This window comes from Lutra lutra, chromosome 6 (genome assembly GCF_902655055.1).
Source record: "Lutra lutra chromosome 6, mLutLut1.2, whole genome shotgun sequence".
In the NCBI taxonomy this organism is placed as follows: Eukaryota; Metazoa; Chordata; class Mammalia; order Carnivora; family Mustelidae; genus Lutra; species Lutra lutra.
Window position 1 is genome coordinate 127048957 of NC_062283.1, and position 26196 is coordinate 127075152.

The 26196-nt window shown below is 36.9% G+C and overlaps 1 protein-coding gene across 5 annotated transcripts in view; it reads left to right on the top strand.

The window, feature by feature from the left end:
- The window catches only part of LIN28B (lin-28 homolog B), a 148145-nt gene that overhangs the window by 66007 nt on the left and 55942 nt on the right, over positions 1-26196 (top strand). For all 5 annotated transcript variants that reach the window (XM_047734770.1, XM_047734768.1, XM_047734769.1 and 2 more), the window contains one exon: positions 15478-15662. In XM_047734770.1, coding sequence (XP_047590726.1) covers positions 15478-15662 — 185 coding nt within the window. The remainder of the gene's footprint in view (positions 1-15477; positions 15663-26196) is intronic.

The window sequence follows — 26196 nt, forward strand, 5'->3', positions numbered from 1 at the left end:
AGTGGTTTAAATAAAAAGAGATTCAGTAGCTTGACAGAATTGCAAGACATTTTTGTTTCTGTGTTGAATCACTGGCAATATTGAACAAGTACTTGGATCCTTGAATTATAAATGTCTACTTGGGAGGTTTTAAATGACCAGATACCTCAGGCATCTTAAATGGTTATTTCTTGGTTGAAAACGAACATGTATATTTTTAAATATATTTTTTAAAGATTTTATTTATTTATTTGACAGACAGAGATCACAAGTAGGCAGAGAGGCAGGGAGAGAGAGAGGGAGGAAGCAGGCTCCCTGCTAAGCAGAGAGCCTGATGCGGCGCTCGATCCCCTGAGATCATGACCTGAGCCGAAGGCAGAGGCTTTAACCCACTGAGCCACCCAGGCACCCCAAAAGCACAAGTTTTAATACACTCACTGAAAGATACCAGTAGAAGCTTCGGAAATCTGCAAACACACACGAAATTTGTAAACCTCGTGATGCCAAGTAACATTATGGTTTCCACTGACTTAATTAAGAGCATAATATGACTGTTTTATGTTATAGATTTTAATGCACTTAAAAATATACTTAAAAGTAAAAATTCAGGTAAATTTTAGAGTCACTGAAGCATTTCCCTGTACTCTAGAGTTTAAATTTGTAAAAAAAATTTAGTTTAGGGGCACCTGGGTGTCTCAGTCAGTTAAGCTTTCAACTCTTTTTTTGGCTCAGGTTTTGTCTTAAGATGAGTTGTGAGTTCAAGCCTTGTATTGGGTTCCATGCTGGGTGTGGAGCCTACTTAAAGAAAAAGAAAAAAATTTAGTTTAAAAAATCACTCTTTCATAGGGCTTCAGATGGGGGTTAAGTAGTATTAGCTGTAGATAGCTGATGTGGTGTTTTGTTTTTGTTTTTGTTTTTCTTTCCATTGGATAAAACCAGAAAGATAAGTTCAGAATCTTTAGTATTATATGTGCAGTTTGAGAGGTTTCTAATTTTTTGCCAGCTCTAAAGGGAAAGTAGACACACTTCTCATTGATTCATCTTCCCTATACTTATCCCCATTGTAATAAAGAGTGAATATCATACTGTTTTCAAAGCTAAATCAGCCCCAAGCAGAAGGTAGAAATTATCTGGGAGGAAAGGATCAAGTATAACTCCTCAGAAAATATGCATAAAAGGAAAGCATGATCTCTGTATCATTTTTTGCTTTAGTTTCATGATCTATGTTCCCACGTGTTTTTCCCTAAATCACCTTCCTGCTGCCTTTCTGATTTGGGCATCAGCCCAGCAGTCTAGAGTGTACATCCTGACATTAATTCTTAAGATTCTCTCTGTAGATGACTATAAATATATTATTCATTTTCCTTAGTCTCATTCATGTTCATTTCTTAATTCTTATTCATCTCTCTATTTCTCACCATCCTGCCATTCACCTTCTGTCCTTTTCCAATTACATAAGTAATATAAAATGTCAGATTGTAAGTCACTAGAATATTTGATTTTCTGAAATTTGTTGGTAATGTCCAATATAGTACCATGTACACATTGGTCTTACTAGATACTTTATAAATATAATAATGAAAACTTCCATTTCAATTTATTACTTTTTAAAAAAAATCAAGTATGCCAAGATGTCTCTCACCCATAAAGTATCTGTTAAAGATGTACTTTTGTATATTTTTGAATAAAAAATTTGAAACAAAGAAGTTGATAGAATTTTAACAGTGAACACCATTACATCCAACATCTAGATTGTGTAATTAATGTTTTTCTATACTTGTTTTTGTCACATAACTCTATACTTGTTATGTCTCTGTGGATCCATTAATCTAACTTTTTGATGCATTTCTAAAGAAGTTGCAGACATCAATATACTTCCCCTGAATCTTTCATCATGCCTATCATTAACTAGAGTTCAATATCTTTTTTGAGGTAAAATTGATATATGATGAAATGCACAAATTTTAAGTGTACCTTTCAATAACTTTGACAAATGTCTATACTTTTGTAACCTGAACCATTGTCAGGGTGAACATTATCACTCCAGGAAGATTCTGCATGTCCCTCCTCAGTTATCCCACCCCCATCCACAGGCAACAATTATTCTAAATGTTTTTCCTACATAGGTCAGATCTGTGTGTTCTAGAAATTCAAACAAATGGAATGCACAGTCTGTACTCTTTTTTTGTATAAAGTTGCGTTCACTCAGTATTGTTGGGAGACAATTTTCCCTAGTTCTCTCAGATTGCTGCATGACTTGTGAGTGAGGCAACGGCTCTTCTTTGTTCTGGGCTACCTTTTCGAGGATGTTTCTACAGCAAACTACCTTGGAACACAGAGATAGTGTTTCCTTCCAGAGTAAAGGGCAAGAGTGCTTACTGCCCATTATGAAAAATTCAGCTTCCCTAAGCTCAGTGTTCCTCTCTTGTAATGCAACACACCATGTGTACGTTTCATTTGGCCTTCTTCCTATCACCCTGTGGGAATAAGGACTTGTAGAACCAGCTCAAAAATGCTGATTACTTGTTACTATTATTGCTCTGATTAATAAGCTGTCCTTTGACTCCATAGTACTGTGCTTTGTAAGCACCTGTGAAATTCTAGTAGGCTAAGTTTTCACCTTTCATTTGAGGTAAAAGTCAAAGACCCTTTACAGTTTTTGAAAAGTATTGTGATGTGTATGCTAGTAGTTCATTCCTTTTTTTATTCAGTAGTATTCTATTATATGTGCATAGCACAATTTATTTATCTGTTTTATTACTGAAGGCTAACCTATTTTTAGTTTTTAACTACAATGGGTAAACCTGTTATAAATATTTGTTTACAAATCTTTGAGTAGACATGTGTTTTCATTTCTTTTGGATAAATAAATAGGAGTGTGAAATGCTGGGTTATAAGACAGGTATATATTTAATTCTGTTAGAAATTGTGGAAGTTGAACTTAATCCCAAAGTAGATCTACCATTTTATATTCCTCCCAGCAATGTATGGGAGTTCTAGTTGCTCTGTAAAATACTGATTCCAATTCAGATTTGTGAAATTTTTTCCCATATCACCGAGCAAATTCTCTGATACCAGCTGAGGGTCATACAGTCTACAGTTCAGCTCAGTTATGACACTGTCAGCCAGCAGTTATTATCAAATCCTGCAGGTTAAGGGATCTTGGTACCAGACTGCTCCCAGAACCCTACTTTAGACAGTAGTCCCAAGTCCACTTTGTCACCTGTGCTTCTGATCTAATGGCTATAGATTAGAGTTTCCAGTGATCTCCTCCTTGGGTTTGATTAATTTGCTAGAGGTGCTCATAGAACACAGAGAAACATTTTATTTACTAAATCACTGGTATATTATAAAAGGACATAACCCAGGAATAAGCAGATGAAAGGGATGCAAAAGGCAAGGTATGTGGGAAGGGCTTAGAGCGTCCATTCCCTCTCTAGACACAAGACTTTCCTACCACCTCCACGGGTTCACCAACCTGGAAGCTCTCCAAACCGGATCTTTTAGGTTTTTTATGGAGGTTTCATTGCAAAACCTACTACACTGACCTACAATACCTACATTGAGCATTGGTAGTTGAACTCAATCTCTAGCCCCCTCTCCACTCCCTAGAGCTTGGGGTGTGGTGTGGGTTGGGGCCCATTCTTAACATCCCCTGCTACAGGGGTATATTTTTTACAATTGATGAACCTACACTGATTCATCACAACTACCCCAAAGTCCTTAGTTTATATTATGGTTCATTCTTGATGTCCTGTGGGTTTGGTCAAATGTATAACAACATCTATCCATTGTTATGGTTTCATACAGACCATTTTCATTCCCTTGAAAATCCTCCATGCTCTACCTATTTATCCCTCCTCATCTTCCACTCTTCCCAATCCCTAGAAACCACTAATTTCTTCACTGTTGCCATTTTACCTTTTACACAAAGTCACGTAATTGGAATCATACAATATGTAGCCTTTTCAGATTGGCTTCTTTCACTTAGTAATATGCACCTAAGTTTCCTCCATATCTTTTCATGGCTTGATAATTCATTTGTTTTTCAGCGATTAATAATATTCCATTGTCTGGATATGCCACAGCTTATATATTCATGTACTGAAGGACATCTTGGTTGTTTCTGAGTTCTGGCAGTTATGAATAAAGCTGCTATTAATATCCATATCCAGATTTTTGTGTGGACATAAGTTTTCGGCTCCTTTGAGTAAATACCAAACAACACAGTTGCTGGATCCCGTGGTGAGAGTATATTTGGTTTTGTTAAGATATTTGAAACTGTCTTCCAGAGTGAGTGTGCTATTCTGCATTCCCATTAGCAATGATTGAGAGGTCCTGTTGTTACCAGTAACTATACCATATCTCACCAGTATCTGGTGTTGTCAGTGTTTCAGATTTTGGCCATTCTACCAGGTGTTTTAATTTGTATTTCCCTGATACCATGTGATGCTGAACATCTTTTCTAATGCATCTTTGCCATCCATATATCTTGTTTGGTGAGGTATACATTAGGTCTCTGGCCTATTTTTAAATTAGTTTGTTGGTCTTTTTTTATTATTGAGTTTTAAGAGTTTTTTGTGCATTTTGAAAAACAATTCTTTATCAGACACGTGTTTTGCAGAGCAAAAGTTTTTAATTTTAATCAAGTCTAGCTTATCAATTATTTCTTTTCTGTTTCATGCCTTTGCGGTTGTATCTGAAAGGTCATCACCATACCCAGGGTCATTAGGTTTTTCTCCGGTTGTATTTTCTAGGAGTTTTATAGTTTGTGTTTTAAATTTAACTAAAAGATTCATGCCGAGTTAATTTTCGTGAAAGAAATGTTTGGAATCTTTTTTTTTTTTTTGAATACAGATTTCAGTTAATCTAGCATCATTTGTTGAGATGTATTTTCTTAAGTAAGATCTAACTGAAGTGTATAATCCTTTCAATTTCATGAAACACGAATATCATTGAAGCTTAGATTTGATAGGGATTTAAAAAAATTTTTTTTGTAGCCATCATGTATTAAGTATCTCTTATTTTCAAAGAGAGGCTGTAAAATAAGATGTCCCACAATGAGAATTAATTTCATACAATTTAATACATCAGGTAAGAAATTTTACAGAAAAAATTTTAAGCAATATTAAAACAAGGAATAAAAGATGAACATGAATTGAGGAGACCTATAACTTCAATGTTCTAAATCTTCATATTATGATTATGGTATTGAGGAAATAATGAAACATTCTGGAGAATGCTACATTAAGCATCGTGCTATTTTTTTTTTTTAAGATTTTATTTATTTATTTGACAGAGAGAGAGAGATCACAAGTAGGCAGAGAGGCAGGCAGTGAGAGAGGGGGAAACAGGCTCCCCGCTGAGCAGAGAGCCCTATGCAGGGCTCAGTTCCTGGACTCTGGGATCACGACCCGAGCCGAAGGCAGAGGCCTAACTCACTGAGCCACCCAGGTGCCCCACACCATGCTATTTTTAAGGGGTTTTGGTGTCAAACATTTGTCTCTGTCCTGGCTCTACCTTTCATCAGATTTGGTCTTGGGTCTCTCAGTGTTGTCATCTGAAAGAGAGAAGGTCACAGTTACTTTCTTCTCCTCCTTTCCTCTTTCCTTTCCTCCCAACCACCCTGATTCTTCTCACCTGCCTCAAATATATCTTGAGTACCTTGTGTGTTTCTGGGCTGGCTTTAGGCATGAGGATTGAAATGAAAAACTATAATATTTCCTTTCAGGAAGTTTATAGCCTTATAAGAAAACAGACATGTAATAATGCTGCATACTAAGTGTTAAAATGGTGATATATACCATGTATAATTGGAGCACTAGAATAGCGGTGCGTGTATTTGCTCAAGAATGTCATGAGGGGTTTGAAGATGAGATGATGTTCAAACCAAAACTCAGTAACATGCAGACATTTGCCAAGTGTGGGTCAGGGGTAGGATTAAATAGGATCCAATGTGGCAACAGGTGAAAGCATTCAGCACGGTGCCTATTTGTGAATGGGTTCCTGAACCTGTTTGTTTTCTTCTGCATCTCCCATACTTGTGTCAGCAGGTAGAGGCGCAGACTGGATACTTACAAAAATAGTAGAAACTATTTATTGAAGTCCTATTCAGTATGCTAAGCACTGTTGTAGGCATTTTACACTAGTTATTTGGAATCTAACCATAACTGTAGTAGATATTTTCTATTTCTAGAAGATATTATTATCATGGGTTGACAGATAAAGAAACGAGAGCACAAGTTTGTTTTTTGTTTTTTTAAAATATGTGTATGGTCATGCAGCTTGGGGTTGTAAGAATTCTAATTAATAGAATTAGGATTCAAACCCAGTTTGTTTTTTGTTTTTTGTTTTTTTAAAATATGTGTATGGTCATGCAGCTTGGGGTTGTAAGAATTCTAATTAATAGAATTATTAATTAGAATTAATTAAATTGAATACTGGGTTTGAATTAGGATTCAAACCCAGTATTCAAATCCTTTAAACTGTGTATGCTTTAAACCTGTATGCTTTCCATGATGCCTTTTTAAATGCCATCCTAGTAGTGTTGCTAGTTTTAGTGCTGCCCTTCTCAATTTTGAAGGACAGGCCAAACGGAGGGACTTTCCAAAGGCTTCCATTCATATTCAAGGAAAGTAGAAAAATCCCATTTTTTATGTGAAATGTAGTGATTTGATTGGGGTTCAGCTGGATTTGATCTATTTAGGTAAAGGTCAGTAAACTTCAACTTCTGGAGTACAGCATGCATCTTTCTTTCTTTCCTTTTTTTTTTTCCTTAAAGATTTTATTTATTTATTTGCCAGAGAACGAGAGAGCACACAGTAGGCAGAGAGGCAGACGGAGGCAGAGAGAGAAGCAGGCTCCCTGCCGAGCAAGGATCCCAGGACCCCAGGACTCTGGGGTCATGACCTGAGCTGAAGGCAACGGTTCAACCGACTGAGCCATCTAGGCATCCCTTTTGTTTTTGTTTTGTTTTTTTTAATTCTCCTGAGTATACCTGACACTGCTACCATATTTCTTTTAGTTTTTTTTTCTTTTTTTATTATGTTATGTTAGTTGTCATGCAGGACATCATTAGTTTTTGTTTTCTTAAGGAATTTGAGTTAAGTAAGAACTAAAGTCTTGCTACTCTTCAATAAATTAAGAAATAATAATAATACATAAAAGGATAGTTCAACATTAGCTAAAATATATTCCATTTATGTCTACAAGGACAGTGAAGACACAGATTCTTTTCCAGGAGAGTTATAATAAAGGCTAGAGATCTGTGTCTATAACAAAAAGAAGAGGTGGAGACTTACTCAATTGTAGGCAATTTGTCCATGGTTGTACCACACTTACGTTATGGAGCCAAGGCTAGATCCCTGCTTACTCTAGTGATCTTTCTGTTGTGTTCTTGTGGGTGCAGGCTTAATTATCCTGGAGTATCTTGGCATGTAGATCAAAAGCATATAATCTTTAGAAGTCCCAGAATTACCTATATAATACCTCTACAACTGTATATTGTGTAATAATTAATTCCCCTTCACTAATGGTATATTTTTCCACTACTACATTAGAGAAAAACAGTCTTTGCCTCATAAAAATATTGAAAAGAAACAATATATTTGAATTTTCATGAAGTTTTTCAGCTCTTTAATCTACTATTAACTGTTATACAGGAATCTGTGTTTTTTTTGTTTTTGTTTTTGTTTTTGTTTTTTAAACATACCTCTACCACCCAGCTTTATTGGACTAGAATTCTTCTACGATTTAATTTTTTTAAAAAGATTTTATTTATTTATTTGACAGAGAGAGATCACAAGTAGACAGAGGGGCAGGCAGAGAGAGAGAGAGAGGGAAGCAGGCTCCCTGCTGAGCAGAGAGCCCGATGCAGGACTTGATCCCAGGATCCTGAGATCATGACCTGAGCCGAAGGCAGCGGCTTAACACACTGAGCCACCCAGGCACCCCTACGATTTAATTTTTTTAAATATTCATTTATTTTATTTTAGAGAGAGAGAATGTAAGCATGGGGGAAAGGGCAGAAGGAAAGAGAGAGAGAGGGAGAGACCCTCAAGCCGACTCCCTGCTGAGTGGGAACCAGACTTGGAACTTGATCCCACAACCCTGAGATGATGACCTGAGCTAAAACCAAGAGTCAGACACTTAACCAACTGAGCCACCCAAGCACCCCAACAATTTAATTTTTGATTATACTCTCATTATGCTGTCTTAAAAATGGAGTGAATCATTTAAAGTTGTTGTTATAGTTAGAGAGAGAGTCAACTATCAAGATATTGATGTGTTCAAGGAATGATAGTGAAAAAGAAAGGAAAAAGCCAGATTGTGATTTTTAGAGTTGTCTCCTAGGTGACTGAGTTAGATGATCCTTTTTTGGTGAAGCTCTTGGACCATCTTGTAAACATGTATTATTGTTACAACATCACTATCCATTTTAACAGTGAATTGTTACATGGGGCAAGTAATAATTTACAACAGATGATAGTATGACTCCTGAAGTGTTTTGCAAAATCAATTCCTTCTTTCATCTTTCAGATTAGTTGTAAGAATCTCTTGCTAAGGTTATGATAGTACCTTGTAACAGGCACCCCCACATAAGTTGCTCTTATCCCCCTACATCCACAGTATTGCCAAAGAAGTTAAATTTTTTAAAACACACATTCAATCTAAAAGCCAGGAAAAGAGGGCGCCTGGGTGGCTCAGTGGGTTAAGCCGCTGCCTTCGGCTCAGGTCATGATCTCAGGGTCCTGGGATCGAGGCCCGCATCGGGCTCTCTGCTCGGCAGGGAGCCTGCTTCCCTCTCTCTCTCTGCCTGCCTCTCTGCCTACTTGTGATCTCTCTCTCTGTCAAATAAATAAATAAAATCTTTAAAAAAAAAAAAAAAGCCAGGAAAAGAAAAATCAAGTAGATTTTTATTTTAGATAGAATAAAATGCTTGGGCTGGCAATTAAAATTTTCCATTATCTGGCTTTAACTAGCATTTTTCAACCTCATTTTTGGTCACACCCTTAATAGTACCCTTAAACTAAGTTTCTGGTTATCACAGACATGTATTAACGATACTACAGCTCAAGCATGTGGTTAAACTGTTATGTCAGTTTGGATTATTATCTTCAGTCCCCATTAACATTTCTCTCTCCATGCACTAAAAAAATGTACATCTTATATAAAAGTTGCAGTAATGCCTCCACCCAATATAGGACCTCTCCTTGGCATTTCCCTTAGCTCTGGGCAATTTTCTTATATTTCATTTTTCTTCTTTCATCGTCTTTGTTTTCTGTTTGTTTTTAGATTTTACTTATTTATTTGACATGGAGAAAGAGAGCACAAGCAGGGGGAGCAGCAGGCAGAGGGAGAGGGAGAAGCAGACTCCCCATTGAGCAGGGAGCCCAATGGGTTCCCAGTGGATTCTGTCCCAGGACCCTGAGATCGTGACCTGAGCCGAAGGCAACTGCTTAACTGACTGAGCCGCCCAGGCTCCCCTTCATCTTCTTTGTTATCTCTTCCTTTTAGATTAGTCCTCTTTACTTCTGAAATATTTTCTCATATATTTCATTTTTGGGGGTCCTTTTTTCTATGTCCCGAGTGACTTTCTAATCTTTTACTTCCATCCCACTTGATTTCAACTATCATTTTTGACTTTATGAGAGTGCTTTTTTAATTCTCTGGTTGTGGTTGTTTTGTTTTATGATATTACATTGTTTTGGATATCTCTGGAGATACTGATTAGATGGTGCATGAAATTTCCTTTCTTTCCTCATTTATCTTGACCTTTTTTTTACTAAGCTGCATGTTTTGTGATTCTTAGTTGGCCCTGCAGATGTATGAATGAGAGATAGGAATGATTGAAGGTTGAGTGGGTAGGGAGATAGCCCTTCTCTAACACACTCTAAATTGCCAGAATAAATAAGGATTTGTGTGTAGGATCCATTATTTCACCAGTTGTCCAGATATTACCTTCAGTGTCTTAAGAGAACAGCCTTACAATATTTGTTTTGGGATAGTGTTTGGCTGTTTGCACATGTAAGGTAGGAATAGGGATAGAGGATAAATGAGCATCTAGTCCATTACAAACCTTCCGTTAATCCCCTGAGTTCCAAGCCCACTTCTCACTCTTGCTTTTCATTGTACATGTTGAGTCTCCATGCAGTCTCTCTGGGGTATCTTAGGAATATTGGTTTCTCCTTCTGCTGTAGCCTGTTTGATTGGTTTTTCTAGGGTGTGGCTCCTTCAATTTAATTAATCAACAAGCTCTCTTTTTTTAAGTAATGTCTATACCCAATGTGGGGTTCAAATTCACATCATCAAGATCAAGTGTCACATGCTCTTCTGACCGAGCCAGCCTGGTACCCCAGTCAGCTCTCTAACTTCCAGAAATTTCTTGCATTAGCTTTCTGTTGATGGCACCCCTCTTTTTTTAGGGGGGCAGAGGGAGAGGCTCTTTTTTTTTTTTTTTTTTTTCATTTTAAGGTGGGAGCAGAGGGAGAGAGAAAGAGAGAATCCTAAGCAGACTGCACGGTCAGTGTGGAGCCTGACACAGGGCTTGATCTCACAACTTGAATTCGTGACCTGAGCCAAAATCAAGAGTCAGGCACTTAACCAATGAAGCCACCCAGACACCCTGATGGCTCCTCTCTTATTTCTCTTCTTCTGAGTCTGTTTCTTTTTATTATTTTCCTGTCAGTTTGGTGGCTTTTAATGAATAACATGAGACCATCTTGAATTAGAAGTCATCTTAAGCTTCCCAGAGAAGAAAATATACTCTTTCTTCTAAGGATAACCAAACACAAAACTGTAGCAACACTTCAGAGCCTTCCCAGTCTAGTTGGAAAGAAATAGCATGTGCCAAGAGCAATAAGTGATCCTATTCCTAACTGGAAGGTTGGATAAAGGTACTTGACAAATAAAGTATAGCATTTGGACCATTCTCGTTTGTCTCCATATTACTGCCATTCTCTGCAAGTCATTTTAAAATGATTGGGAAGAGGAAAGGGAATATAACGAGGAAATTGAAAGCCAGTATTTTTCTACTTCTGAAATAAATTTGAGCCGCAATGAATTTAAAAATTTGGAATAAAGGGAAGTGGGAGAAAAGGTCACCTTATTTGATCGGAGGAAGAAGAACATGAATGAAAAGTGTCAGATGAATTAGTAGGAACACATTCAAAATTGGCCTGTCCTTATTGTAAGTGCCTGATATCTTAGTGTTCATGTCAGCAACTTTTTCTAAATGCTTCTTCTTTCCTTTGTTCATTCATTCCTTTAATAACTGTGATTCTCTCCTATAGAGAATAAATTTTCGTTTTGTCCAAACAAGTGGCACAGTTGGGATATAAGCCCAAACACCAGAGTCTTGCCTTATGAAGGTCTTATGTGTAGGTCAAGGAAAAATCAACATAAATCTGTATTTCAAAATCTAGAATTCTGAAAATTCTACATAAATCTGTTCACCATGGGCAGAATTTGATGGATTGTATGGCATCTCAATGAGGATGATTAGAGAATACGGGTAGAAGAAGGAAGAACAAGGAATGGAGTTAGAGAATAATGCTATTACCATGAAACATTATAATCCTGTAAGTATGTAAGTATTTTATCCCACATGTACCATACACAATGTCTCCTTGACATTGAAAATAGGAGAATTTATTTTATGTAGTAGAAGTAGAAGCTGGAAAATTTGACTTTGCATGAGCATTCACTTCACTCCTTCAAGTGCAGTTCACCTTTTTTTTTTTTTCAAGGGGGAGTTGGATTTCTTTTAAGTACATACTGAATGATATTTATCTGCAGGCATTTTGCTAAATAAGCCCTTTGGGAAATACTAAGATATATATCAAAATTCCTGGCCTTCAGGAGAAGATAAAGCCAAAAGAACAAATAAAAAGTAAGGCATCCACAAGTATCTTCATATACAGCAGTATATTGTGAAAACTCTACAGAAGAATCAATTAAATGAAAGAGGAGAGAATTTACAACTTGCAGCTGTTGAGGATGATTACACAAAGGATCATTTGAACTGTGTCCGGAATATTGAGTAAGATTTTGACAGACAGTTCTGACTAGGAGTGTGCGTCTCTACCAGCATAAGCTGGAGTGCGGAGATGAGAAAATAAAGTGTTTCCAGGGAAGTACACGTCAGCCATCTTTACTAATGGAGAAATTGTGATTTACAGTAATGAGAAAAGAATTGGAAGGCATACTAAAAATAAGATTATGAATTGTCTCAACCTACAGTCGAGGAGAGATATTGTAGAATGTTGAGACAGGAGGCTAGTAGGGTAAGATTTATTCTGAGAGACTGTGGATATGGAAGATGCTGTGGAGTAGGGAGGAGACTCGACATTGAAATACCAATGAGGAAACCATTACTCTCATCTGGGTAGGAGATAGTTAGGGCCTGAAGTAGGGCAGTGGCAATCCAATAAAATGGTTTGGGCCAATGATACAGATTGTGAAGTAAGAATTCACAAGATTCAATGAATGGTTTGGGTATAACTAAGGATCGGAAATAGTGGAGGCACCTTTAATAAAAATTTTTGAGTCAAGGGGAGAAGTTGATTTATTGTGAAGAAATAATAGAGAATTCCCTATCTTTCAACAAATCTTTCCCACCTAAGTAGCAGCAATTTTGATATAGTAACAAAGATACAAGAATCTCTGAATCCTTATCTGTTTCTTGCAAAGCGATTATAATTTCTTAGGGATGTTATTGTTCCTTGTCAATAATTCTTGTCAATTAGTATGAATCTGAATTGCCTTATGTACTAATTTGGGGAAGGAGTAATATGAGATAGAATTTTTAAAAAATATTCCTTAGGAATACCACAAAGAAAAGCCAGAACTTAATGGTCCATTAGGTAGAATTTTAACTTTAACTTGGAGAAGCAATTCAATTTATTAATGAAACCTATCAAAAATTATAATAATAGGGCACCTGGGTGGCTCAGTGGGTTAAGCCGCTGCCTTCGGCTCAGGTCATGATCTCAGGGTCCTGGGATCGAGTCCCACATCGGGCTCTCTGCTCAGCAGGGAGCCTGCTTCTCTCTCTCTCTCTCTCTCTGCCTGCCTCTCTGCCTACTTGTGATCTCTGTCTGTCAAATAAATAAATAAAAAAAAAAATTTAAAAAAATTATAATAATAGAAAATAAAGAACACCCATATACTAGGAACTGTGAGAAAATAAGTGATAGAATTTTTATTACAGCAAAAAACATATGAACCTATGATAGCTCTAATTAAAACTGTTTTCCCTTCATTTTCTTAATTACTATAACTGACTCATGTATGCTCCACTTTCATCTGATTTGATAATCTGCACTTTCTTGAGTAGGGAGTAAGAAAGGAAAGGAAAGCAAAAGGACTATTTATAATTAGTGAGGATAAAGCCTAGGAGGGAAAAATAAGATATGAAAATATTAAGTAAAGCTTTAAGAACTATGTATGAATATGTATATATATATATATATATTTAATTTTAAAGAGCATAGGCAATTGTGATTCTTTCCTCCTGACTTCTGCATAGCATCTGACAGCAAAGAAGGTGGTGCCAATTTGCAGACTTCCACGGATGACTGGTTAAAAACCTTGTTTTCATGTGTCATATCACTTTCACCGTGAATAGTCTCCTTTAATCTTAAATTTTGAAGTGTTGTTTTTATTCGTTCCATATAATTATTTGGTTGTATGTTGTTATTCAGCTGCCTTTAGAGTCATGGACTTGGGAGGAGTAAAGACTTTGTGGTCCAGTATCTCGCTAAGTGTGCTTGTCAACCGCAGCCATAAAAAAAAGGGCTCAGGGATCAGTTTGGTCAGGAAATTGCTGGGTTAAATAAACACAGTCAAACAAGATTTTTATTTAGGTGGCGGAGGGGAGGGGTATAGAATTTCAGAGATTTAATATGCTAATGTGACTCAACTGTGGAGACGCAAGATAGACCATTTCACAAACTTATTTGACCACAAAATCCTTTTTTCATGGAGTCTTTCTCAGAACCATTGTGCCACAGAACACACGTGGGGAAACTCAAATCCCTTAAATTTATGGATAAACAGAAAAGAGAAGGAATGGCTCATTCGAAGCTGCATAGCAATTTACTTAAAGAAATGGACTTGACCTAAGGGCTCCATCATATTTAGTTTTGCTTCCTTTTACCCCCAAATTCATAAAAGTCTTTGAAAACTACATGATGTTCCAAATTAGACCCATAAAATACACAAAGGTATCTTAAGAAATAAAACTAACGATTTGATTATTTTTAGTATATTTTGAATTCACACATTGGCTTTGATGAAAAGAGTTAGATCAAAAGAGCCAATTAATATTTGTAACCAAGGTTACACTTTTGCAATCAGGAACATTTTTCCCAACAAAAATCAACCATCTTTCAAATTAAAAAATCTGTTTCCTTTGAAATTATAATAATATGTATACCAACAACCTTCCACATTTTCCAAAAACAAAAACAAAAAAAGACTGAAGAAAATGACTGTTTATGATTTGCTATCTGTTGTGTGAAACCCTATCTTTATAAAAATAAGCATTTATCTGTTAAAAACTTATTTGCATAGATGGAATTATGGTAGATACGCTGTCCTTCCCTATATATTTTTACTCAATGATATTGCATGTTTACTTTTTCACATTAATACGTGTAGATCTTTTTAAAAATTATGTGTTTTTTTTTTTTAATTGAAGTAGAGTTGACCCAAAATGTTACATTAGCTTCAGATGTACAGCATAGTGACTGGACAAGTTTATACATTATGCTGTGTTCACCGCAAGTGTAGCTACCATCGTTACCATATGGTGCTGTTACACTATTACTGACTATATTCCCTGTGACTTTTTACCATGTGATTTATTCTTTCCGTAACTGAAAGTGTGTATCTCCCACTACCTTTCATTCATTTTGCCCCAACCATCAGTGTGTTTTCTGTATTTGTGGATCTATTTCTGTTTTGTTTGTTTTGTTTTTTAGATTCCACATAAAGTGAAATCACATAGTTTTTTCTTTCTCTGTTTGACTCATTTCACTTAGGATAATACTCTCTAGGTCCATCCATGTCTTAAATGGCAAGACATATAGATCTTCTTTTAATGGCTTAATAGTACTACATAATATAGCTCTGCTGTAATTTGTGTAATCGGTTTCCCATTGATGGACATGAGGGTAGTTGTAATTTTTTTTTAACAAATAGTACTGTAGTGAATTTTGGTGTAGGTCTTCTCCTTCTGTTTTTGAACTTTTGTGTGTGAGTATGTCTGTAGGAGAGTGCTCAGAGTGGAATTGCTGGGTCAAATAATGTGCACATTAAAATTTTTGTAAGTATTGCCAAACGGTATAACTTTTACTGAGCTTAAAGAGACTTTATGATTTATAATGGGTAGTAATGACTATCTTGCTATATTAATTTTTAACTCATAGAAAAAACTTATAAAGTATTAATAATCATGATTTCTCTTTTTCTCTCTCCCTTCCCTGTACTTTACAGAGCAAATTATTCATGGAAGGATTTAGAAGCCTAAAAGAAGGAGAACCAGTGGAATTCACATTTAAAAAATCTTCCAAAGGCCTTGAATCAATACGGGTAACTGGACCTGGTGGGAGCCCCTGTTTAGGAAGTGAAAGAAGACCCAAAGGGAAGACACTACAAAAAAGAAAACCAAAGGGAGATAGGTAATCATTTTACTTTGTTAGTTTATGAGTTTATTGTATTTGGAAAAAAATTCTGAAAATTTTTTTCGTTTTTATTATGTTATTGGACTTAGCCAGTAGTAAATAAATTAGCCAATGTAAATAAATGCCACCATTGTATAGAGGAATAAACTTTATCAGGAATATAGGCCATCAGGATGCCTGGGTGGCTTAGTTGATTAAGTGGCTGCCTTCTGCTCAGGTCATCATCCCAGGGTCCTGGTCCCGCACCAGGCTCCCTGCTCAGAGGGGAACCTGCTTCTCCCTCTGCCTGCTACCCTCCTGCTTGTGCTCTCTCTTTCTCTCTCTTACAAATTAATAAATAAAATCTTAAAAAAAAAAAAGAATATAGCCTATCTTACAGTTTGAACTCTGCACTATTTTCACCAGACTGTTCTGAGATCACAAATGAGGAGTCAAGGTTCTCAACAGACAGTGCTTGGACTTACTAACACCTCACCTGCTTTTTATTTTATTTTATTTTATTTTAAAGATTTAATTTATTTATTTGACAGAGAGAGAGATCACAAGTAGACAGGCAGGCAGAGAGAGAGGGAAGCAGGTTCCCCGCTGAGCATAGAGCCCGATATGGGGCTCGATCCCAGGACCCTGAGATCATGACCTGAGCCGAAGGCAGAGGCTTTAACCCACTGAGCCACCCAGGTGCTCCGTCACCTGTTTTTTAAAATGAAAATACCTTTATTATTTTGTCTGTTTTTAAAAGATAACTGGTACATAAAAAATTCGAGCAATATAAAAATTATAAAAAATCAGGAAAAAAATCACTTGGAATCCTAACTAAGGTGGGAATCATAATATATATGGAGTATTTTTGAAACTTGCATTTTTTTTTTTCACTTAACAGTAGATCAAGGAACATTTCATAGTGGTCATTAGCACCTGCATAAATTCCCACTGTGTGAATATATCAGAATTTATTTTTTGAATGCACCAGAATTTAAACAAGGTTAAAGTAATTTGTTAAATTTAGGCTATTTTGAATGTTTTAACATTATCAGTAGTACCAGAGTGGAATCCATATGTGTACATTTTTGAAAAATTGTCTGATTATATCCTTGGAATAAATACTGAAAAATTTAGATCAAAAACAATGCATTTAAAATTTTTTCCTATCTATTTCCAAACTATTCTCCAGAAATGATTAGGGCCAATATACAACCCCTTAAAAAATGAGACTGTTCATTGAATGATGTAATTTTATTTTATTTTTAAGATTTTTATTATTTTTTTTAAGTAATCTCTGCATTCAATATAGGGTTCGAACTTAGAATCCCAAAATCAAGAGTCACGTGCTCTACCAACTGAGCCAGCCAGGCTCCCCTTAAATATACATTTTGAATGTTTTTTTTTTTTTTTTCAATTTATTTTATTTTTTAAGATTTTATTTATTTGAGAGAGAGAAAAATCATGAGCAGTGGAGAAAGACAGAGGGAGAAGAAGAAGCAGCAGACTTTCTGCTGAGCAGAGAGCCTGGACTGCCTGCCTGTGGGGCTTAATCCCAGGATGCTGAGATCATGACCTGAGCCAAAGACCAATGCTTAACTGACTGAGCCAACCAGACTCCCCCGAATTTTTTTTAAAGTGGTCTCCATGCCCAATATGGGGCTTGAACTCTGAACCCTGAGATCAAGAGTCACATGCTCTACCAGCTGAGCTAGCCAGGTGACCCTGTATGATGTCATTTAAAAAATCTTTTCCAGAGCACTTGGGTGACTCAGTTGATTGGGCATCCAACTCTTGACTTTGGTCGGGGTCAGGGATTGAGCCTCTTATTAGGCTGTGTGCTCGTGGGGATTTTGCTGGAGATTCTCTCTTTCCCTTTCCCTTTGCCTTTCCCCCTGCTCGTGCACACACTTTGTCTCTCTTTCTCTCAAATAGGTTAAGAGATACAGCTCATTTTTTTCCTTTGCATCCTTTGATTAGAGGTTAAATATAATTTTATGTCAATTTTCATTTTTTTCTTCTATGAAATATATGTTTCTTGTCTTTTGCTCATGTTTCTATCAAGGTGTTCATTTGCTGTGATTGATATGGAAGTTTTCTATTTAGGAAAGAACTCTGTTTTCTTCTTTCCCACTGTGAAAAACCCTGTTCTTCCCTATTGTTCTTCTCTTGTGTATCTCCTTTACTTTTACGTAGCACTTGGTTTCTGACACCAAATGTGTGGAGATTTTACCCCCACACTAAGCAGTCCTCCGTAACCCCAGCTGGATGTCCTATAATTTAACTCAATTCTGAGACAGTTTCATTAATGCAGAAAAGAGATAATGGTGGTTCAGTTTGGGATGGTAGCAGTAGAGGTGAGGAACAAAAATCCTGACATTGTGAAAGTAGAGACAACAGGATTTACTGTTGGATCAGATGTGGACCGTGAGAGAAAGTGAATATTCAGGATGACTCCAAGGTTTGTTTGGCCTGAGCAATCAGAAGGATGGAGGGATCATTTACCAAGACAGGGAAGATTAGGGAAGGAGCAGGAAATGAGAAGTATGGTCTCAGATATGTATAAGCTAGAGATTTATAGTAGATATCCAAATGGGAAAATAGATATGGCAAATGGATACATGAGTATGGAATTCCAGGGCTATAGACAAAAACTTGGTGGTAATCAGCAGAAAGATATTTACAGCCTTAAGATTGAATGAGATCACCGTCAAAGGGAGTATACATGGAAAAGAGAAGACAACTCAGCCCAAGGGCACTCCAGCACTTAGAGATTAGGAAAAGTAGGAGGAATAGTAAAGGGCATTATGTTAGAAAAAGGGAAATAGGAAAATCAAGAGGATTTTGTCTGAGAAGTCAAGGAAAGAAGTATTTCAAGAAGGAAGGGGTCTCCAGTGTTGGAATGGTGCTGATGGTGAAATGATTAAGATGACCACCAAGACTTGAGCATTTAGCAACAAGGAAGTCACCAGTGAAGTTGACAAGCTCAGATTCAGTGGACTGTTGAGAATGAAAGTCTAAGTGGGTTGTTTTCAACAGAAAGAAAGGAGAGGAAGTGGAGACAGCAAGTATAGACAATTTTTTGAGTTTTCCTCTAAATGAGAGCAGAAAAATGAAGCAGTAGCTGAGGCAAAGAATGTATAACCTGCTTATGTGTCCAGTGGAAAGGGAAGACTGAGCATGCAGGAAAGAGGAAGACGGTTGCTGGAGTGTTTTCTTTGCTTAGGAAAGGAGGTTTGGAGATTTAAAAAGAGAGAATGTATGAAATAGGAAATCAAGGGGCTCCTGGGTGGCTCAGTCGGTTAAATGTCTGACTCTTGGTTTTGGCTCAGGTCATGACCTCATGGGTTGTACGATCAAGCCCCATGTCAGGCTCCACGCTCAGTGGGGAGTCTGCTTAAAGATTCTCTTCCTCTGCCTCTCCCCCAAATCAAGTGCACACATTCTCTCTCTCTCTCTCTCTCTCTCTCTCTCTCTCTCTCTCAATAAATACATAAGTACTTTTTTTAAAAATCTGAAATAAGAAATTAAAAGAGTGAAGGCATTATGGAGAAAAGGTAGAATTCCAGGCTATACCAAAAACCCACTGAAGATAAGTGGACATGAGTTTAAAGTAATGTCGGTTGGTATGATTGTGTTCTTTCTCCAGCCACTGGTGACTTTGTGGCTACAGCAGTGGAATAGGCACAGAGATGGATATAATTAGAGTTGGGGCTTTCCTAGTTGAGAATAACAAAGGGAGAGAAGCAAAGGCACTGACAATGTATGCAAGGGAGCAGTTGTAATGATGGATTATATAGTATAAACTAGGTGGCAGGCTCATGGTGGGTGGGTTACAGATGGGGTTCTAGAATTGCTGCAGTTGGGGCGCTAGAAAGAACGAGAGGGTAGAAGTTAGTGGTGACCAGAGGGTGAATAACTGCTTGTGTTTGTTGTGTGTCTTACTGTGATGAAGGCTTTTACACAATTTGGTATCTTACAATTTCCAACTGCATAGTTCAAGATGTTTATAGTTTTTGTCACTAGGATTAGCATTCTACCCTTTTTGTAAAGTGACAAAGGCTGCAATAAAATAATCAAATAAGCACAGACCCCTGCGTAGAAACTGAAACAATGAGAGAGCAGTAGGGGCAGTGTTAACTGATGTTTAGAACAGTCTCCAATGCACTGATTTGCGCCCTAAATGCTCAAAAGACTTCAGAGATCTTTTGTAACTTTCTTGCCTTCTTCTATGGTTATTAACTATGTCTGCTTCTGGAGAAAGCCTTAATAAAGAGAATAAAATTGTGCTTTGATCCAGATTTTCATGTTTATTTGCTTAGTTATGTAAAATATCCTCAAAGATCTTAAAATAGTCTAGATTTTCTAGTTACTTCCCATTATCTATTTTTGTTACATTTTTCCTTGAATTTTTTATTTTGTTTTGAAGGAACAGTTCTTGGGCGCCTGGGTGGCTCAGTGGTTGAATCCTCTGCCTTCGGCTCAGGTCATGATCTCAGGGTCCTGGGATCGAGTCCCGCATCGGGCTCTCTGCTCAGCAGGGAGCCTGCCTCCTCCTCCTCTCTCTCTCTGCCTGCCTCTCTGCCTACTTGTGATCTGTCTGTCAAATAAATGAAAAAAAAAAAATCTTTAAAGGAACAGTTCTTGGATTAATTTTTGTTACACTGTTTTTTTCTGAATATTTTGTGTGATGCTTCTATTTCCTTCCATTTTACTTTTTAATTTCTTAGTTTTTAAAAATTATAAGTGGGCTCTATGCACAATGTGGGCCTTGAATTCAACCCTGAGATTGAGAGTCTCATGTTCTACTGACTGAGCTAACCAGGTGCCCCATTTAATTTTTTCTTTTTTTATGTAAACTTTACCCCCAATGTGGGCCTCAAACTCAGAACCCTGAGATCAAGAGCCACATGCTCTGTTGACTGACCCAGCCAGTTGCCCTCCACTTTACTTTTTATTATGAAAATTTTCAGAATACAAAAAAGTTGAAAAAGTGGTATGGTCATCACCCATATATACCCACATCTATAATGCAGTAATTGTAAACATTTTGGGAATTTTTTTAAAGTTTTAAAGTATATTATAGGTGCATAAAGATGTAATATCATCCCTCATCATCCATCAAAATGGTACTTCCTTAATAGCATCTAATATCTGTGGTACCTGGGTGCCTCTGGTCATAATCCCAGCGTCCTGGGATCCAGCCCCACATTGAACTCCCTGCCCATCGGTAAGCCTGCTTCTCCCTCTCCCACTCCCCCTGCTTGTGTTCCCTCTCTCACTGTGTCTCTCTCTATCAAATAAATAAAATCTTTTTTTTTTTTTTAAGTAACATGCAATACCTGATCCATTTTTAAAATTCCTCATTTGGGCCCCTGGGTGGCTCAGTGGGTTAAAGCCTCTGCCTTCGGCTCAGGTCGTGATCTCAAGGTCCTGGGATTGGGCCCCGCATCGGGGTCTCTGCTCAGCAGGGAGCCCGCTTCCCCCTCTCTCTCTGCCACCTCTCTGCCTACTTGTGATCTCTCTCTGTCTCAAATAAATAGATAAAGTCTTAAAAAAAAATCCCCATTTGTCCAAAACTTATCTTTTTGGCTGCTTTTTTCAAATCAGAATGCAGTTAAGGAACATGGCTTTCAGTTAGTTATATGTCTTTTTTAAAAAAGATTTTACTTATTTATTTTAGAGAGGGAAGTGGCAGTGGGAGGGGAGAATCTCAAGCAGACTCCCTGCCAAGCCTGACATGGGGCATGATTCAATGACCCCAAAATCATGACCGGAGCGGAAACCAACAGTCCATTGTTCAACCAACTCAGCCACCCAGGCACCCCTAGTTTTATCTCTCTTAAGTCTCTTGTAATCTAGAACACCCCTTCCCTACACACACGCGTACATGTGCACACACACACCTACACACACACACACACACACACACATCCTTTTTAGGAAGGAATTCTATGACACTAACTTGTTAAAGAGATTAGGCCAACTGTTTTATAGAATGTGCCATAAAGTTGTTTCTCCAACACTTATGTTTCCTTAAATTGGAAGTATTATGCAAAAATGTGTATCTTGAACCTAACAAAATCCTTTCAATCTGACTTTTAGTTTACAGGCGGTATTAGGGTTAGAGGGACGAGTGGAAAAACACCAGGATGAATCAGATCACAGCCTGAGTTTGTCTAGTAGTTCCTTATGATTAGATTGAGATTGTCCTCTTTGACGAGAATGTCATGGAAGTGATGCTGCATTCTTCTCTTGTATCCGATCAGATGGCAGAAGATTTTGATTTTTCCCGCTACATTTTCTTTTCATAATTAATTAGCAATTTGTGATGAGACACTTTGAGGTTATTTAAATATCCCATTCTTTATCAGACTTTCCATTTTTTCACTTATTTATTGTCCCAATACAGATCATGAGTTTCTGTTTCTTTCAATAAATTACAATATTTAATGCTCAGTTTTTTTTTAGATTCTGTCACTAAGAGACCCTTCCAGCTGGTTTCTATGTCATTTATTTATTTATTTTTAAAATTTTAATTTTTTTTTAGTATGTTCAGTTAGCATATAATACATCATTAATTTTTGATGTAGTGTTCAACGATTCATTAGTTGTGGATAACACCCAGTGCTCATCACAGCACGTGCCCTCCTTAATATCCATCACCCAGTTATCCCATCCCCCCTTCTGTGTCCTTTTGACATGTCCTCATCAGTTTTTGAGTACTTCTTTACTTATAGACATAAGATATTTTCAAACTCATAACCTACAAAATTTTTAAATAATGATATTAAATAATTGCTTTGGTTTGCTAAAGTATTAGAAAGCTAGAATTCCTATTAATTTCTATTTTAAAAAGTAAGCATTGATATATTTCTGGATATTTTGTTTGCTTAGAGAGTTGTTTTTATTTTATTTTTTAAATTGTGATATAGTAAAATTGACTTTTTTCTTTTGGTGCACAGTTCTATGAATTTTCACACATGTGTTCATGTAGTTACCATCATAATCTGGATTCAGAACATTCTCTCACCTCCCAAATTTCCCTTTTTTCCACACCATGCCTAGTGTGGAGCTCAGCATAGGGCTTGAACTCACAACCCTGAGATCAAGACCTGAGCTGAGATGAAGAGTCAGACTCTTAACTGAGCCTCCCAGTGTCCTGACCCTCTGTCTTTTTCCCCCCTCTGTTTTTTGTAGTTACTCCTACTCCACCTAAAACACTTGGCTACCACTGACCCATATCACTATAATTTTGTCTTTTCATAACTAGGAGTGTAATTATACATTTTCCCCCTCAGTTTTATTAGCTATAATGTGTTCAACGTAATGATTTCATATATGTATATATTGGGAAATGATTACCACAATAAGTTTAGTTAACACCCATCACTTTACAGTTGCAGTTTTTATCTTGTGATGAGAGCTTTGAAGATTTACAATTAACAACTTTCAAATATACTATACCGTATTGTTAACTTTAGTCACCATGCATTAATGTACATTAAACCTCAGAACTTACTTGTCTTATGACTGCAAGTTTGTACCTTTTGATCACCTTCACTTGTTTTACCCAGCCCGCAACACCCACCTCTGGCAACCACTGATCTGTTCTATTTCTGAGTTTGGTTTCTTTAGATTCCAATATAAGTAAGGTAATACAGTATTTATCTTTCTCTGTCTTGTCTTCTTTCACCCAGGATAAGGCTTTCAAAATCCATGCATGTTGTCCCAAATGACAGAATTTCCTTCTTTTTTTAATGACTGATTAATATTCATGTGTGTATATGTGTGTGTATCTCACATTTTCATCATCCATTTATTTGTTGGTGGACTCCCAGTTTGTTTCTGTTTCTTAACTATTGTAAATAATGCTGCAGAGGACATGTTGCAGGCCGGGCATCTCTTTGAGACAATGATTTCATTTCCTTTGAATATATACCCAGAAGTGAAGTTGCTGGATCGTATGGTAATTCTATCTTTAATTTTTTGAAAAACCTCCATATTATTTTCCATTTTGGCTGAATAATATATATTCCCACCAATAGTGGGACAGTTGGGTACAGAGAACCAGGAGGGGGAAGGTGGCAATACACACTTCACAAATATTTAAAAAGCTGTTCAAAAGAAACTGTGATAAATAGGGCAATGTAATAACAAGTGAAAATAACGAGCAGCAGTGATAAGAATCTGCTGTACATGTAGCCTCTCTTTCCTACTATTAACAGTGCATAAGGGTTCCCTTTTCTCCACATCCTCGCCAACATTTGTTATTTCTTGTTTTTTTTTGTTAATAGCCAGGTGTGAAATGATGTCTTATTGTGTTTTTGATTTGACTTTCCCTGATGATTAGTGATATTGTGCACCTTTTCATGTACTGGTTGGCCATTTGTATGTTTTCCTTGAAAAAATACCTGTTAAGTTCCTCTGTCCACTTTTACTCAGATTGTTTGTTTGCTAATGAGTTGTATTAGTTCTTTACATATTTTGAATATTAACCCTTCATCAGATATCTAATTTGCAAATACTTTCTCCCATTCTATATGTTGCCTTTTCATTTTGTTAATGGTTTCTTTTGTGTAGAAATTTTTTAGTTTTATTTAGTTGATATGTTTATTTTTGCTTTTGTTGTCAAATCCAAAAAAATCATTGCCAAGGCTGATGTCAGAGAGCTTAAACCTTATGTTTCCTTCTAGGAGTTTTGTGGTTTCGGGTCTCATGTTCTTTTTTTAAAAAATTATTTTATTTATTTATTTATTTATTTATTTATTTGACAGAGAGAGAGAGATTACAAGTAGGCAGAGAGGCAGGCAGAGAGAGAGAGGGAGGAGCAGGCTCCCTGCTGAGCAGAGAGCCTGAATTGGGGCTCGATCCCTGGACCCTGAGATCATGACCTGAGCTGAAGGCAGAGGCTTAACCCAGTGAGCCACCCAGGTGCCCCTCATGTTCAAGTCTTGAATCTATTCTGAGTTGGCTTTTGTGCACAGTGTAGGATAGTGGTCCAGTTTTATTTTTTTTATTATTTTTAAAGATTTTATTTATTTATTTGACAGAGAGAAATCACAAGTAGGCAGAGAGGCAGGCAGAGAGAGAGGAGGAAGCAGGCTCCCTGCTGAGCAGAAAGCCCGATGCGGGGCTCGAACCCAGGACCTGGGATCATGACCTGAGCCGAAGGCGGCGGCTTAACCCACTGAGCCACCCAGGCGCCCCCAGTTTTATTTTTTGACATGTGACTGCCCAGTTTTCCCAACACCATTTACTGATGAGACTTTCATTTCTTGATTGTATATTCTAGGCTCCTATGTCTAAATTAATTGGCCATATATGTGTGGGTTTGTTTCTGATCTTTCTGTTCTGTTTCATTGATCTATGAGTCTTTTTATGTAAGTACTATACTGTTTAGTTACTATTCTTTTATAATAAATTTTGAAATCTGGGGTGCCTAGGTGGCTCAGTCGTTAAGTGTCTGCCTTTGGCTCAGGTCATGGTCTCAGGGTCCTGGGATTGATCCCTGCATCAGGCTCCCTGCCCAGGAAGAAGCCTGCTTTTCCCTCTCCCACTCCCCCTGATTGTGTTCCCTCTCTTGCTGTGTCTCTCTCTGTCAAATAAAATCTTTAAAAAATAAAAATTAAAAAACCCCAAAAGTTTGAAATCAGAATGTAATGCCACCAGCTTTGTTCTTTCTCAAGGTTTCTTTGACTATTCAGTGACTTTGTGGTTCCTTCCAGATTTTAGATGTGTGTATGCTATTTCTGTGAAAACTGCCATTGGAATTTTGATAGGGATTCCATTGAATCTGTAGATCACTTGGGTGATATGGACATTCTAACAATATTATTTCTTCCATGAGCACAGAATAGCTTTTCATTTATTTGTGTTTTCTATAATTTTTTTTTCACTAATGTCTTGTAGTTTTCAGTGTGTATTTACCTCCTTGGTTAAATTTGTTCCTAGGTATATTATTCTTTTTGATGCAATTGTATATGACACTGTTTCCTTAATTTCTCTTTCCAATAGTTCATTGTTAGTGTATAGGAGCCAAATGATTTATATATATTTATTTTGTATTCTCCAACTTAACTGAATTTGTTTACTAGTTCTAACAGTGTTTTGGTGGGATCTTCTGAGGCTTCTGTATCATGTCATCTGCAAATGGAGACAGTGTTATATCTTCCTTTTCAGTTTAGAAGACTTTTTTTTTTTCTTATGTATCTGCTTTGGCTGGGTCTTCTAGTACTATGTTGAATAAAGGTGGCAAGTCTTGTTCCAGATGTTGAAAGAAAAACTTTTAGCTTTTTACCATTGTATAATGTTAAGCTGCGGACTTGTCATATATGGCCCTTATTATGTTGGGGTGTATTCCTCTATACCCACTTTTTCATGAATGGATGTTGAATTGTGTCCAATGTTTCTTCTGTGTCTATTGAGATGATCATATGACTTTTATTCTCTATTTTGCTAATATGATGTATTACATTTATTAATTTGTAGATGTTAAATCATCCTTGTAATTCTGGAATAAATCCCATTTAATAATGATGTATGATCCTTT